We start from the raw sequence: 14,900 nt of genomic DNA, 5'->3' as shown, positions 1-14,900 counted from the left end.
GTCGATTTCCTCCGGGTAGTCTTACTCTCGTTTTACTTTCTTGTAGTGGTTCTTGGTCCTGGTCACGATTGCAGTCGTTTGTTGTATGACATGTCTGTCTTTTCGTTGGGTCTGGACTTTCTGGGTTTGTCAAACCCTTGGCCGCAATGTAGGAGGGTTTGTGAGTCGGTTGTAACCCTGTTTGGCTACACCTCGATGCACAGTCTATGTAATTTTTAAGCAGAAGAATACAATGTAATATTTAAATGATAGTTAGACTCGGTCACTGGGAATTTTGGTTGCTTACCCGGTTAGTGTGGTTGTCTAGTTCGACCCTTTGAGGGTGCTGGTTCTTTCCGCCTTTTGTTCACTTTCTTCTCTGCCAGTTCATAGCTTCTTGGATACTGTAAACACTGTTGATATATAAAAAATGAAATAGTTACACAGCACTGTATATACAGGTTTTTGTTACTGAGGACATTTGTAAATGAACAGTTTGTTTGCTTGTGCACTGAATAAGATGAAGGAAATAAAATGTGTATTCTATTATTCTCATGTAAATGCTCTGTCATTGAACCCCTCTGGGTTACCTTGTTTGTCTCTTTATACAATGTTTTTAGACAGTTTGTTAATTGCTGGTAGTTATTCAATTACAGTTTGTTTTACAGTTACCATAGGCATGATTTTCTTGGCTATCAATTAGTTTACTTTGCCTGCCTTTTTACCCATAGGGATTCGTTGTCAAACACCTACTGACCCTAACCTACTATTATCATCTCTAACTAGAATCTATTACAATATTTTGAATATAATGAATAGAAATTTAAAATAACAGAAAGTTAATAGTGTAGTTGACCATGGAAGAAATAAAGCAAAAAAATAGGAACTTGACAGACTTGCTGTCCGTTCAGTGAACTGTGTCTCACTCCCAATCTTCTTCAGAAATTTTGTTCGCCCTCTCTCGGCCTTCACTCTGTCGACCAGATGCTCCTGCATCAGGCTGCCGGGGTAAAATAGAACTCATGGCTCCGTCCCATGAGCTCCTCCACCGAGTAACCAGCCTTCTGAATCTGTGCCTCATCGAGTCAGGAGCTGTTCTCTATTGGACGGTCCTTCCACTTGACGAGGTAACGCAGATACTCTTTCTTGCGCGTCTTCTTGGCTACCTGTGTGCTGAGGATTCCTTCGATTTCATGGGTCTGGACTGAAGGCAACTGTTTCTTCCAAAGACTGCTCTCGAACTGGGTGTCCCATTGTGGCTGTACCATCCTATCATCTTCCGCCTGGGCATGATATGGGAACAGGTCTGCTACGTTGAATATAGGTGATATACTTATATCAGGTGGCAACTGAATTTCATATGCATTAGCTGAAAATTTTCGCAGAATTTTGCATGGACCGATTTTCTTGAATTTCAATTTGTTATATGTTCCCTTAGGAAACCGTTCCCGGCGCAGATGCGCAAGGACTTCGTCTCCAATCTCAAAATGTACCTCTCGCCGCTTTACGTCTGCATGCTGTTTGTATTTCTACGTGCTGTCCTGCAATCTTAATTTGACCTTTTCGTGCAGTTCGCTCATTGCTTCAACAAAATCTTCCCCATCTGCACTTCTCCATTCTAGCTGTCCCAAATCTCGTAGTTCATGTACCCCTCGAGGGTGCATACCATACAAAATCTGAAATGGGCTAAATCCAGTGCTCCGATTGGGCGAATCGTTATAAGCGAATTCTGCCTGGGAAAGAGCTCGATCCCATAATCGCGAGCTTTCTCCTGTTAAACTGCGTAACAAATTTCCCAAACTCCTGTTCACCACCTCTGTCTGTCCATCAGTCTGCGAGTGATACGCAGAACTGAAATTTAACTGCGTGCCCAACTTTTTCCACAGGGTGCGCCAAAAATGTCCTGTGAATTTCACGTCCCTGTCTGATACAATAGTTCTAGGTAAGCCATGTAATCGAACTACTTCTGTAAAGAAGAGGTGTGCCACGTTTGTGGCGTCGCTGGTTTTCCGGCAAGGAATGAAATGAGCCATTTTCGAGAACCTATCCACCACCACCATCACTGAATCATATCCCCGCTGCGTTCTAGGCAATCCTAGGACAAAGTCAATGCTGACCGAATCCCACGGCCTGCTCGGAACAGGTAAGGGTGTGTACAGTCCAGTGTTCTGGCTGTGCCCTTTCGCCAGTTGGCAGATTTTACACCTGGTCACATACCTCTGCACGTCCCGGCTCATCTTTGGCCAATAATAAAAATGCCCGAGCTGCTCCAACGTTTTATCGATGCCAAAATGTCCCGCTAATCCGCCACTGTGTTTCTCTCTTATTAAATTTTCCATCATTGAACAGTCTGGAACACATAGTTGTCCTCCTCAAAACAATAATCCTTCCTGTAAATTGAAATCTAGCCATGGGCTCGTGTTCCTTAATACGGGATTTTGGCATGCTTCAAAAGCTTCCTTGAAATCCGCGTCCATCTGGTACAAAGCCTTCAAGTACTCAAATCCCATCACCTGTATGCCACTTTCTTGTAAGAGCAAGGCTCTTCTACTTAAAGCATCCGCCACTTTGTTGGCTTGCCCACTTATGTGCTTCAACACAAAAGTAAAACTTTGCAAGTATTCCACCCACTTGGCATGTTTATGGTTCAATTTGTGCTGTTGCGTTACATATTGTAACGCTGAATTATCAGAGAACAAGACGAACTCATTGCCCAGTAAGTAGTGCCTCCAATGTTTCAAAGCTTGAACCACTGCGTAGAATTCTTTGTCATATGATGAATACTTCTGCCGACTCTCATTTAGTTTTTCACTAAAAAACGCCACCGGTCTGTCCTATTGACTGAGCACAACGCCAATAGTTGTCCCGCTTGCATCACAACGAACCTGAAAAGGTTTGCTAAAATCGGGCAGTCTCAAGATTGGTCTCTCCGTTATTTTCCGCTTCAGAAGTTGGAAACTGTTTTCTGCCGCCTTGGTCCAACAAAAAGGTTGGCTGGCCTTTTTGATGGTCTCTAGCATTGGTGCGCGGATCTCACTAAAATTCTTAATGAATTTTCGATAAAAACTTGTTAAACCGTGAAAGCTACGTACCTCAAACAAATTCTTAGGTGACGGCCAACTTATGATCGCAGCAATATTTTCTGGGTCCATCTTTAACTCGTTCTCTGCAACTACAAATCCCAGATAGATTAACTCCTTTTGCAAGAAAGTGCATTTCTTCAAATTTATGAGCAGTTTGTTCTGCTGCAGCTTCTCGAATACCCTTCGAATATGCTGAAGGTGCTCTCTTTTCGTCCTAATGAAAATTAAAATATCGTCCAGATAGACTATCACAAATTTTCCAATAAATTCCTTTAACATTTCATTCATCAGTCTCATAAAAGTACTCGGAGCGTTACTCAACCCAAATGGCATGACCAGCCATTCGTACAGTCCTTCGTTAGTCTTGAAGGCTGTCTTCCATTCGTCTCCCTCTCTAATTCTGATCTGATGGTAACCACTCTTCAGATCTATTTTTGTAAAGTAAGTTGCCCCACTAAGACAGTCCATCATGTCGTCCATTCTAGGCAAGGGAAACCTGTACCGAATCGTAATTTTGTTTATAGCTCGCGAATCTGTGCACATTCGCCATTCTCCACCTTTCTTGAGTGCAAGAACTGTTGGCACTGCACAGGGGCTCAGACTTTCTCTGATCAGTCCCTTATCCAACAACTCTTGGACTTGTTTGCGTACTTCCTCATTGTCCTTTGGACTCATCCTGTACACTGCTTTGTTCGGCAAGCTTGCTCCTGGTATAAAATCAATGTGATGGCTGATACTCCTTTTGGGAGGCAATTTATCAAGTAACTCATCAGCCACAATGTCTTGAAATTCCTCCAACAGCTCCTGTATTTCCTTGGGAAACTCTAATTTTTCCAAGTTCAACAAGACTGGCTTCATCCTCCTCACAACTGCAAAATTAACTTCATTTTCCTCACTTTGTTTTATAAACTGTTCTCCTCCAATCAACAACGCCTTTGTTCCACTTGATTCTGCTATATCCTCCTCTTTGATGGGCACAAGTGTGTGTTTTACCCCATCCTTGGTAAATTTATAACAGTTGGTCTTTCCATCGTGTGTCACCTTCCTATCATATTGCCATGGTCTTCCAAGCAGTATATGGCACACGTCCATTGGCATAATATCACAGACCACTGTATCGTGGTACTTGCCAATGTGAAACTCTACCTCACATTGTTCATCAACCAACAGCTGGTGGCCTTTCTGTAGCCACGACACCTTGTAAGGTTTGGGGTGCTTCAGTCGCTTCAACCCCAGTTTTTCCACCATCTCAGTGGCAACCAAGTTATCTGTACTCCCGCTGTCTATTATTACTTTGCAGCACTTTCCATGCGATTTACAGACTGTCCGGAACAGTGCTTTCCGTTGTGTTGGTTCAGCCATCTCTTTGGCTGGTTTTAACAACACTTTATTCAAAATCAAAGCTTCTCCCATTTCCGCCATGTTTTCCACCTCCCGGGGTTGTGCTTCAGCTTCTTCAGGCTGTGCCATAAGTGTTCCCCTCTGACCTGCCTGTTTAACTTTTGGACATTCAAAGGATCTGTGCCCCCATTTATGGCACCTGTAGCACTGGACAACAGTCCCTCTTCTGCGGCCATTCCCTCGTCCTCGCTGATATGACCGACCTCCTCTGGTGCTATCTCCTTTTTCTGTTGTCCCTGAAGTTTTAGAACTGCTGCCTTCTTCGCTGTTCGCAGCATTCCTTCCTCTGCCGTAGGACTGTCCCCGTCCTCTACCGTTTCCTCTCCCCCTCCGGTTGTTCTGTTTTTTGTTGATTTTTTCCTCAGCCTTTACAGCACTCTGAAAGGCTTCTTCAATATTCTAGGGAGAAAGAATACTGATTTCATCCAATATCTCCATCCTCAATCCATTTACGTACCTTGCTGTTTTTTCTGGGTTATCATCAGTATACCCAGCCCGTAAATTCACTCGGTAAAACTCTTTCGTGTACTCCTTGATAGTCATTCCCTTCTGTCTTAAATTCTGCACTCGCCGATATAATTCCACCTGGTAGTCTTTTGGCAGAAATCTGCCTTTCAATTTCGCCACCATCCTTGACCATTGTCGTATCGGCAACTTATTCATTCGTTTTCTGTCCGCTTGGACACTGTCCCACCACAAGAGTGTGTGTCCCTTCAACTTAGTGGCAGCGAACCTAACTCTTTTATCTTCATTGACTTCTTCATTCTCAAAATATTTGTCAAGTTCGCTTATCCAGTCCAACAGGACATCTGCAGACAAACTGCCATCGTAATTAGAAATCTCTGTTTTGGGTTTGCTGTTGGCCAATAAAACTGAACGCAGCAGTCTCAATTCCGGATCTTCTTCGTCTGACCCGTCTGTAGCAGTTACTACTTCCTCCTCACTGTTATCTCCAAGTTCCGGGTCTCTTCGCCTACCCGCCTCCACTGCTTCCAAACGAGCTGTAAGAACTCTAATCTGTTCCCTCAATCCTTCATCTACTCCCCTACATGCACCTCTTCCACGTCCTCGTCTTGGTGCTTCCATCTTCTCTTTTTTTCAAAAAAACTGCTCTGATACCACTTGATGGGGCCAACCCACGTGGTCACCACTTGCCTCCGCTTAGGTGGACTTATGCTGTTGAACTGGTTCGTATATTATGGTAATTGAAAAGATATTTTGGTTTAATTAACAATCAACTTGTTGTACTTGGTGTTGATCCTCCGTTGGACACCTGTCCTCCTCGAACTTGCCAAACCCTACCTCGCTTTTTGGTTACCCGGTTCGCGCCTCTGTGGTCATTCTTGCCTTCGACGTTTGGTTGCAAAGGTCTCTGTATTGTTTTTGGCTCCGCCTCTGAGTCGTTTCGGTCTGTGATGAAACCCCTTTGGATTTCCGCCGGTTCTGTGGTGCTATGAAGTCGTTCAGCTATGCCTTGTCATTACTGTGTGGGTCTATTCGGCTTCTGGTTTTGTTGGTAAGCTGCTATGGTTTCACCGTGCGTTCATTTCGTTTTCGTGCCCGTAAGAACTGTCTCTGGTTTGCTTTTGTGGTTACTGTCTGGTCTGGCCTTCTTGACAAATCTGTGGTTGATGGCTATGGTGAAATAATGCTTCGTCCGCCCAGTTCGTTAGTCGCACAGGTCAATGGAAGCTCCAGCTTCGTTCTTCTCCGGCGCTCGCTCTCTGGACAAGGTATGTCACAGTTCCCTGCTATAGTTTCTTCTCCTCTGTTTGCACTGTGGCTAACGATTTGTAGCCCCTCTGTGGACAGGGGTCTCTGTTTCGGGGTTCTGTTGGCCTACTGCTCCGGCACGCTATCAGGTATGCTCGTTCTTCTTTCTACACACTCAGGGTTTACATTTGCAGTCTTATGGTGCCAATTTCCCGTGCGAGGGTTTTGTGGGAAGGTAACCCTGACCTCCCACCTTCTCTGTTTTGTACAGGTGTGGCCGGCTCCCGTAACTGCACAGTGGCTTCCGTCGATTTCCTCCGGGTAGTCTTACTCTCGTTTTACTTTCTTGTAGTGGTTCTTGGTCCTGGTCACGATTGCAGTCGTTTGTTGTATGACATGTCTGTCTTTTCGTTGGGTCTGGACTTTCTGGGTTTGTCAAACCCTTGGCCGCAATGTAGGAGGGTTTGTGAGTCGGTTGTAACCCTGTTTGGCTACACCTCGATGCACAGTCTATGTAATTTTTAAGCAGAAGAATACAATGTAATATTTAAATGATAGTTAGACTCGTTCACTGGGAATTCTGGTTGCTTACCCGGTTAGTGTGGTTGTCTGGTTCGACCCTTTGAGGGTGCTGGTTCTTTCCGCCTTTTGTTCACTTTCTTCTCTGCCAGTTCATAGCTTCTTGGATACTGTAAACACTGTTGATATATAAAAAATGAAATAGTTACACAGCACTGTATATACAGGTTTTTGTTACTGAGGACATTTGTAAATGAACAATTTGTTTGCTTGTGCACTGAATAAGATGAAGGAAATAAAATGTGTATTCTATTATTCTCATGTAAATGCTCCGTCGCTGAACCCCTCTGGGTTACCTTGTTTGTCTCTTTATACAATGGTTTTAGGCAGTTTGTTAACTGCTGGTAGTTATTCAATTACAGTTTGTTTTACAGTTACCATAGGCATGATTTTCTTGGCTATCAATTAGTTTACTTTGCCTGCCTTTTTACCCATAGGGATTCGTTGTCAAACACCTACTGACCCTAACCTACTATTATCATCTCTAACTAGAATCTATTACAATGTTTTGAATATAATGAACAGAAATTTAAAATAACAGAAAGTTAATAGTGTAGTTGACCATGGAAGAAATAAAGCAAAAACATAGGAACTTGACAGACTTGCTGTCCGTTCAGTGAACTGTGTCTCACTCCCAATCTTCTTCAGAAATTTTGTTCGCCCTCTCTCGGCCTTCACTCTGTCGACCAGATGCTCCTGCATCACATTCCACATACAATACAATCATATTAGGTTTCTAAATCATGCAACAGTTCCAATTCATCAAAATGTGATCTCACTCTTCTTCAAATTTTCCCTCAAAAATATCACAAGCACATATTCTTGTAAAATAAGAACTCAATTCAACTTTTCATTAATCTCATACCTTATGCTTTAAGCTTAAATAAAAAAAAATCCAATCACTAAAAAAGGTTTATCCCTAAACATGTTATTCTCTTAACAATTACATGCTAAACAAATTTCAAGAAATTAATTCATCATGTTCATAAATCACATGAATTTTATATATATCAACTAACTAAAAATAAAGTTGAGAAGTTCATGAGTTCAATCCTCATAATTTCTCTAATTAATTTAGTTAAATACAATTCAATCAATATCCAAACCTTAAATTCCTTAAGGAGACTATTATGAATTTCCTAGGCACAACAATATGAAACCTTCTTTAAATATGCTAGACTTCATTTGTCTTAAGCAAACAAAAAATATATTTCATCAACTTATTACAATAATCTCTTTCTACATTTTCAATCATTTAAAAATCAATACCTTAATCAAGCACATATAAAAAGAATTACAATACTGAAGTATAAATACCTAGTCCACATTTGACTGCATATATCAAGATAAGCTATTACAAACAATCTAAACCACCTAATGGTGTACACAAATAATTACTTAGCTTATAGATATTAGTTAATACACATTCTATCCTCATACATAGCATAGCAAGTACATCCTTCAAGTTTCTCTAAAATGGTTTCCATAACCATTCACACCTACAAGTCTTTTGAACCCCTTCTTTATTAGACATGGCATACCTCAACCTAGTCCTAGAATAATTTCAAGTTATCTCATGAAGAAAACCAACCCATAATCAACACTTAACAAGATCACAAATTAGATAAAAGAAACCAAAAGAATATCATTCTTAACCATTAAGAAGGTCTTCATTAAACATATTTTAACTCTTTAATGCATGTGCATTAGTTATGCACCTACATTCATAGTTATAAATGACTTGTTGGGGATAACTTACATTGAGTTCTAATTAGCGTGAATAATTTCATAATCAAGATTAGTATGATGAACTCAATCATTACAATAATGAAATTTTTGTCTCATACTTCTTACACAATACCAATCCATACACACTAAGTCTCCATTCCATACTAAGCCATGGTTTTTCTTGGCATGTGTGATTTCATCCAGAAAATGTGGTTTTTTTTAATGGAGACTACACACAGATAGGTCTAAGATAGAATGGTATTTCAATTCTTTTGTAGTTGATCTCTTTACAACTTCTTATAGACTAGTATAAAAATAGGAAGTGAATTTTATGGTTTTCATTTTTTTCTTTTAAACTAGCTAGAGCATATTAAGAGAAATTCACCATAAGTAGCTCAAATTTAACTTGGACGTTATTAGTATGAAGATTCCAAGCTAAATTTCCATGCAAATTGAAACTTAAACCATGAAAAGTACAACAATATGAGGTACCAACTCAATACTAAAGTACAACAAGATGAAGTCCAAGCTTTGTGCTAAAGTGTTGTAATATTTTTAAAATTATAGAGTGCCCTAACATTTTTTTTTAATTATTAAATTGGAGGGGAATATTAGTTTAGAAATTACCTATTTATTTCCAAAATCTTAACAAAAAATAAAGAAGAAAATTATTTGAGGGGTCTGTGACAATTTCTATCTTTTTTCTCAAATTTTAGCCTCAAACCAGAAAGAATCTAGAAACAAAAAATATATAAAAAATAATTGAAACTAAACAACATGAAATTTTAGCCTTAAGCCTTAAAAATAAAAATAAAAATAAAATAAAAATAATAATCAAAATTACAGTTATTCTAAGAACAAATAATCTAACACACATAAAACAATTCAACATGGATAAAAAATCATCATTCCTATATTAATACACTAGCAAACAATTATGCCCATTAGGCCCTAGTGTTATAGATAATAAAATCACAATATTTGAGGATAGTCGAAAATGTGTATTCTAATATGGAAATGATTTGAAGAATTAAGATATTGAAATTTGTAAATATATATTTGCATTTAAAATTGCAAAATGATTTTATATAATTATTGAATTCATTTTAAATAATTATTTTTTCAAAAATATCATCCATCTTTTTATATATATATTTTTGATGTGTGAAGTAAAATAAATACCACACTCAAGAAAAAAAATCTTGATTTTTTTTAATAAAATCACAATTTTTTAGGATAGTCAAAAATGTGTATCGTTTACCTGAAGCGTTCGGATGGTCTCAACATCAAGGAGACCTGGAACAATTGGTGGACAGCTTCTCCCAACATGAAATATCGTAACCTTCCACTATGCTGGCATATTTGGTTAAATCGAACAAAGTCATTTTTAACAATCTACATATTTGGTGGCCATTGGTTATCACTAGGATCTACAACAATTTCATTGAAATCCCTAAGGATGAACAACCCACTCCTACTCGCTCTATCACTCCCGAAGTTATTGACCACAATCATCCATGGGCTTACTTCGACGATTTTGCCCAAGACCAAGGTTGTGGGGGGTATCCTGCTCCACCTATCCGAGAGTCACTCCTTCCGTATCTGCATGGGGCTTAGTGTTGGCAGTAACAACTTTACCGAGCTCATCACACTTCACCATTTATTATACTTTGCGTCGTCTCATAACTGTAGACACATTCAGAGCTTTGGGGATTCTAAGATTGTCATCAATTGGTTCAATTGCACATCTGCTTGTCATGTACATTCTCTCAGGAACATTTTGGATGATGCATTGCATGTAAAATCACAATTTGAATCAACTTTCAAAGGAGGCAGCGCATCAACCTAGGGGTGAATGGTTGATCCAGGAACAGAGGGAGGAAGAGATCTTCCAATTTTATCACAGGCCATATATGGACTTGATACAACAAAGCGCTGACAGAGCCTAATTACATAGTTTCTATGATCATAACATATCTAAGAAATTTTGCAAAACAATTTTGAAATTTTGTATAAATATTTACTAAACTTTGAAGATATACCCTTAGTGGGTACTCATGCACAGACCTATATATTTTGATGGCTATGGCCACACATAGAACCTATGCCAACGACATCTACAACATGTAATTTTCCATTTATAATAGAAAATACGATTTTTCCTAGGGGAAAAAAGGTCGAAAATGTATATCCTAATAAGGAAATGATTTGAAAAATTAAAAAATTGAAATGTACAAATATATATTGTTATTTAAAATTGGAAATGATTTTATATAATTATTTTATATTCTGAATTTTTTTATTAAAATATTGTGAAACACTATTTAATTAAAGAGTGATATTTTATTATTTAAACTATATTTTTTATTGTAAATAAAAATTTCATATTAAAATTTATGAATTTCCGACCAATTCTTAAAAAAATACTAAAAAAACTCCAAAACTGATAGCAAATAAATATTTCTTTAAAATTCAACATTATTGGTACAATATACAAATAACTACTCGAGACAGAAAATGGTGCGATTCTCCAGCCTAAAAATGTTGAGAACAGTTGGGCCTTTTATGAAATACGTACTTCCGCCCAGTTACTGATCTACCAAGATCTTTCGGTTTAAAGAAACACTTGCAAAATCTACGATCACAAAGCCTTCTTGTCCTAATTGTTAAGACATATATTTTGGAAGTGTAGGGCCACATCCATGGAATACTGCAGTAGAAGGTGACTGTACGTTAAAAAGTAACTTTATTGGAAATATAGCAGTGAATCAATGTGGTTTTCTCTTTGAAAAGCAAGGTGCTCATCAGTTTTTAATAGCCCCACTTTGTTTAATGACTGGTAAAAAAAAAGCGATCATGTCAGAATTATCAATCATAGTTTAAGCCCAACTTTAGGAGTTTTAGCTCAGATGCAAATCTTGCAGTGCAATCACATATATTTGTTTATCTGCCTTGAGAAATGATCAGAATCATACTTGAACAAGTATAAAGTAGCATTTAAAAGTTTAAAACCAATAGGATCTTCTGGAACAAAGCTAAGAAAATATGAAAGCTTCAATATTTCAAGTTTCCTAGTCAAACTTCAAAATAAAACATCATCTCTCTCATATAATGTGGAGCAGCAGCCTAATCAATGTACTGTTCATCCCCACAGAACTGAGAGAACACATATAAGGAGCTCAAATTCTCAGCTGTTAATGCTAAGGTGTAATCACATCCTGTAGAAAACACGTCAGATTATGCAGTACCACGATCAGTCAGTATACCAGATAAAAGGGCAATGATGTCTTGAGTAGGCATTTTCAGTCATCATAACGAAGAAAAAGAGCATATGCCTAGCTCCCCTGGAATTTGCATCAGAGCATATGCCTAGCTCCCCTGGAATTTGCATTAGAGCATATGCCAAGCTCCCTGGAATTTGCATTAGCTCTTTTGCTCGGTTGACAATAAGTAATTTGCTAATGGGTAGTAAATGAGTTGGGATGTATATATTTACAATTACATTTTGTGATAAATTTATTGTCTGATAAATTTATTATCTAATAATAGATTTATTATGACAAATCCATTATTGGACTATTATCGCAACCTTATTATTTAATATTAGACATATACAACTCCACTCATTTCATTTCCAGATTTTTAATCTACACATTATTGAACTATTATCTGTCCATTATTAAAATATTATCACAACCCATTATCTAATAATAAACATATACAACTCCACTCATTTAATTTCCATACTTTTGCTCAAACAGATTACTCTACCCTTACCCTTACCCTTAAGGGCATGTAATTATCTTATTAAGAGACTCACATATGTTGGGAAGCTTTTGAGCTCCATACCCATACAGGGGATTGAACTTAAATACTTGTGGCATTATTCACGCAACAAAGCTCATCTTAAATCGATATGCCGAACAGAAAAGCGCACCCCATCTGAGCGAAACAGAGATAGATTTTTATATGAGCGAAACAGAGATAGATTTTTATATCATCTGTGGCCCTGTATTTTCCTACAGCTCCTCTGATGCAAACAATACATACATTATAGCAAACCTGTACATGATGGACAGTTCTCATGCCTCTGATATCATGAAGCAGCAACTATACTGGTTAAGAAAAAAATCCCACCATAAGAAGTTACACTCCGCGAAGATGCCGGAGAAACAGGGCCTGTTTCCATTCATTCATCCACCAAAATCTGTTGATAACGGCATTCCACACTGCAAAATGCTTTGTCACCTCTGCAATAATCAGTAAACAAAGAACGAGACTAGCTCTTGAGAATTGAAAATTATAATAAAATTCAATGTGATTCTCGAATAGTAAAACAATCTCTAACCTAAAAGCCATGGTATGATAATTTTATCAGACCTGTACATGTAGATGTCCTTCCCATGGTTCAACTGCCGTTTGCAGAGATAGCAAGCGCTGAGAAAATGGGCAACCGGCAACACTGCAACATTTGAATAGCTCCAAGCTGGTTGTTTCTGAACAGGGTATTGCACAGTTTCACACTTCATACCGCAATGAGTATATACGTATTTTGTGCTCGATTTTGGACCATAGGATGTAACACAAGTATAGCTCTCTGAATTCTCCATTCCAGACTTCTGAGAGTTGGATTTTGTGAATCCATGTGGAGAACCAATCGCTATTGTCTCTCTTTGCTGCTGGGGAGAAATCAAATTGGGATCTAAGCTGTTTTGATACCAATCAGTGATCCCAACTCCAGAAAAAGTTTTGATATCCAGCGGAGAAGTTGGGCTTTTGACCCCCTCTGAATCTGAGGACCCCTTCGGATTGAAAGCTATGAATATACTAGGAGCATCGGGCCAGTCTCTGCCCCGATACAGAGTACAACAATAAGGATACAGACGATCCATTAACACTACCCCCAAAACTAGTCGAGAACCACAATTCTTCCTTCTTAAAGCAAAAGAAATCCCTGAAACATCTAAAACATCCTCCCCAAGTATTCAAATCCCTTCTTCAAACAATGACACAAACCCTTTCCCTGCTGCTAAAAAAAAGCAGGAACCCCTCTCTGAAATTCTGATCAACGCCACAGAAATTCTGCTATATTCTAACAGCAGGAATCCCTCATAGATTGTCAGAAAAATGAGCTGCCTGCTGCTCTGTGCAAGGGGGCACACACCCACTAATCTTGCTGAATCTGGAGGTACCCAATTGCCAATTGCAATAGACTGGGTAAGTTCAAGTCACATACCCAAATTTATAGCTGCAACTCCCTATGCTCATTTAAGCCCCTCTTGCCACAGATCTAACACCGTCATAAATATAATATAGCACAGAAGACGATAACGACAATGATATATTCCTCGAATATAGTTTAGTCTATGGTTACTTGCTCCAATCTGTGCAAACAAATTGTTAACCAATACGTATACATAGCACAAACTCCACTGCGACCGACGTTAGATAACCCATGGTTGTTTACCTGAACCATGGCCCAACTTATTATAACCCATGGTTGTTAACCTGAACCATGGTCCAAATTATTATATCCCACATCGAGTCAAATTCATTAAAGGCTGACGTGTAGCGAGATATTATCCTAACCGTACGTCACCTTTATCCATATTTTCACCTGGTCGTCAACCATAGGGTAGAACTTAGAAGAGTTATATTTGGGCCTGCCACGAAGGCTCTCCACCGGGGCTCCCACATGTGTAAGTTAATCCCGTAGAAAAAGAATTTTCGTTTGGTTTATAAATTTCATTTTCGTTGACATATTTGTTAGGAGTTTTGTAAAAGTGGCTGGTATATCTTTTTTTATATGTGAGGAAAATTTGAAACGAATTCGATATTCTAAGAGTTTATTATAGAATTAACGTAAATACAAAATTCATTATTTGTATTATCAGTGTCTCTTAATTTTAATTAATTTTTAGATTATAAAAATTAATGTTTATACCATTTAAAAGTGTATTAAATTTTTAAATTAAATAGTAATAAAGGTTTTTTAAAATAAAATTAATTGACTTATTATTTCATTAACATTTTAATTGGGAATAAAATTTATTATAATTTAGTGTTTAAATGATAGGGAGATTTTTTTTTTTTTAATTTAGTTATTTACACATGTGAATGGACTATTATTTATTGATGTGGTTTGATTGCAATGTATGTAGGTTGATATATTACTATTAAAAAACACATTTACTTGTTAAAATAACTAATATTTTAGTAGTTTATAAAATGGTAGATTTTATTAGTGTTAATTTTTGTTGGGTTTTGGGTCATTAACTTATAATCTGTGGGTTTGGGGTCATTAACTTGTTTCTTATGTCTAGGGATTATTGCTAAATTCATCTATGACTTGGGTCATTAATTTGTTTCGTATGTCTAGAGAAGAGAGCACTTATTGGTTCTTATATCTAGGGAAGA

The 14,900-nt window shown here is 38.1% G+C and overlaps 1 protein-coding gene across 2 annotated transcripts; it reads right to left on the bottom strand.

Annotated features, from left to right (window-relative positions):
* Nucleotides 1-6,982: 6,982 nt before the first annotated feature.
* Nucleotides 6,983-13,864, bottom strand: LOC149210563 (FCS-Like Zinc finger 8-like). Of its 2 annotated transcripts, XR_016252954.1 has the most exons (3): nucleotides 12,864-13,864; nucleotides 12,621-12,733; nucleotides 6,983-7,451 (listed from the first exon to the last, which is right to left on the bottom strand). XR_016252954.1 is itself a non-coding variant. In XM_089396738.1 (2 exons), exons 1-2 carry the CDS (start codon nucleotides 13,373-13,375, stop codon nucleotides 12,673-12,675), a joined length of 573 nt encoding a protein of 190 aa, XP_089252864.1. In that variant the 5' UTR covers nucleotides 13,376-13,863; the 3' UTR covers nucleotides 12,498-12,672. The 2 variants fall into 2 exon arrangements, 1 of the variants encoding a protein (XP_089252864.1); XM_089396738.1 differs by lacking the exon at nucleotides 6,983-7,451 and having other exon boundaries at nucleotides 12,498-12,733; nucleotides 12,864-13,863.
* Nucleotides 13,865-14,900: the final 1,036 nt, after the last annotated feature.

This window comes from Pinus tabuliformis, chromosome 1_2 (genome assembly GCF_031772625.1).
Source record: "Pinus tabuliformis cultivar Carrire ecotype Pingquan chromosome 1_2, CPIR1, whole genome shotgun sequence".
NCBI lineage: Eukaryota > Viridiplantae > Streptophyta > Pinopsida > Pinales > Pinaceae > Pinus > Pinus tabuliformis.
The sequence above is the reverse complement of the archived record's forward strand: the minus strand, read 5'-3'. Positions and strand labels throughout refer to the sequence as shown.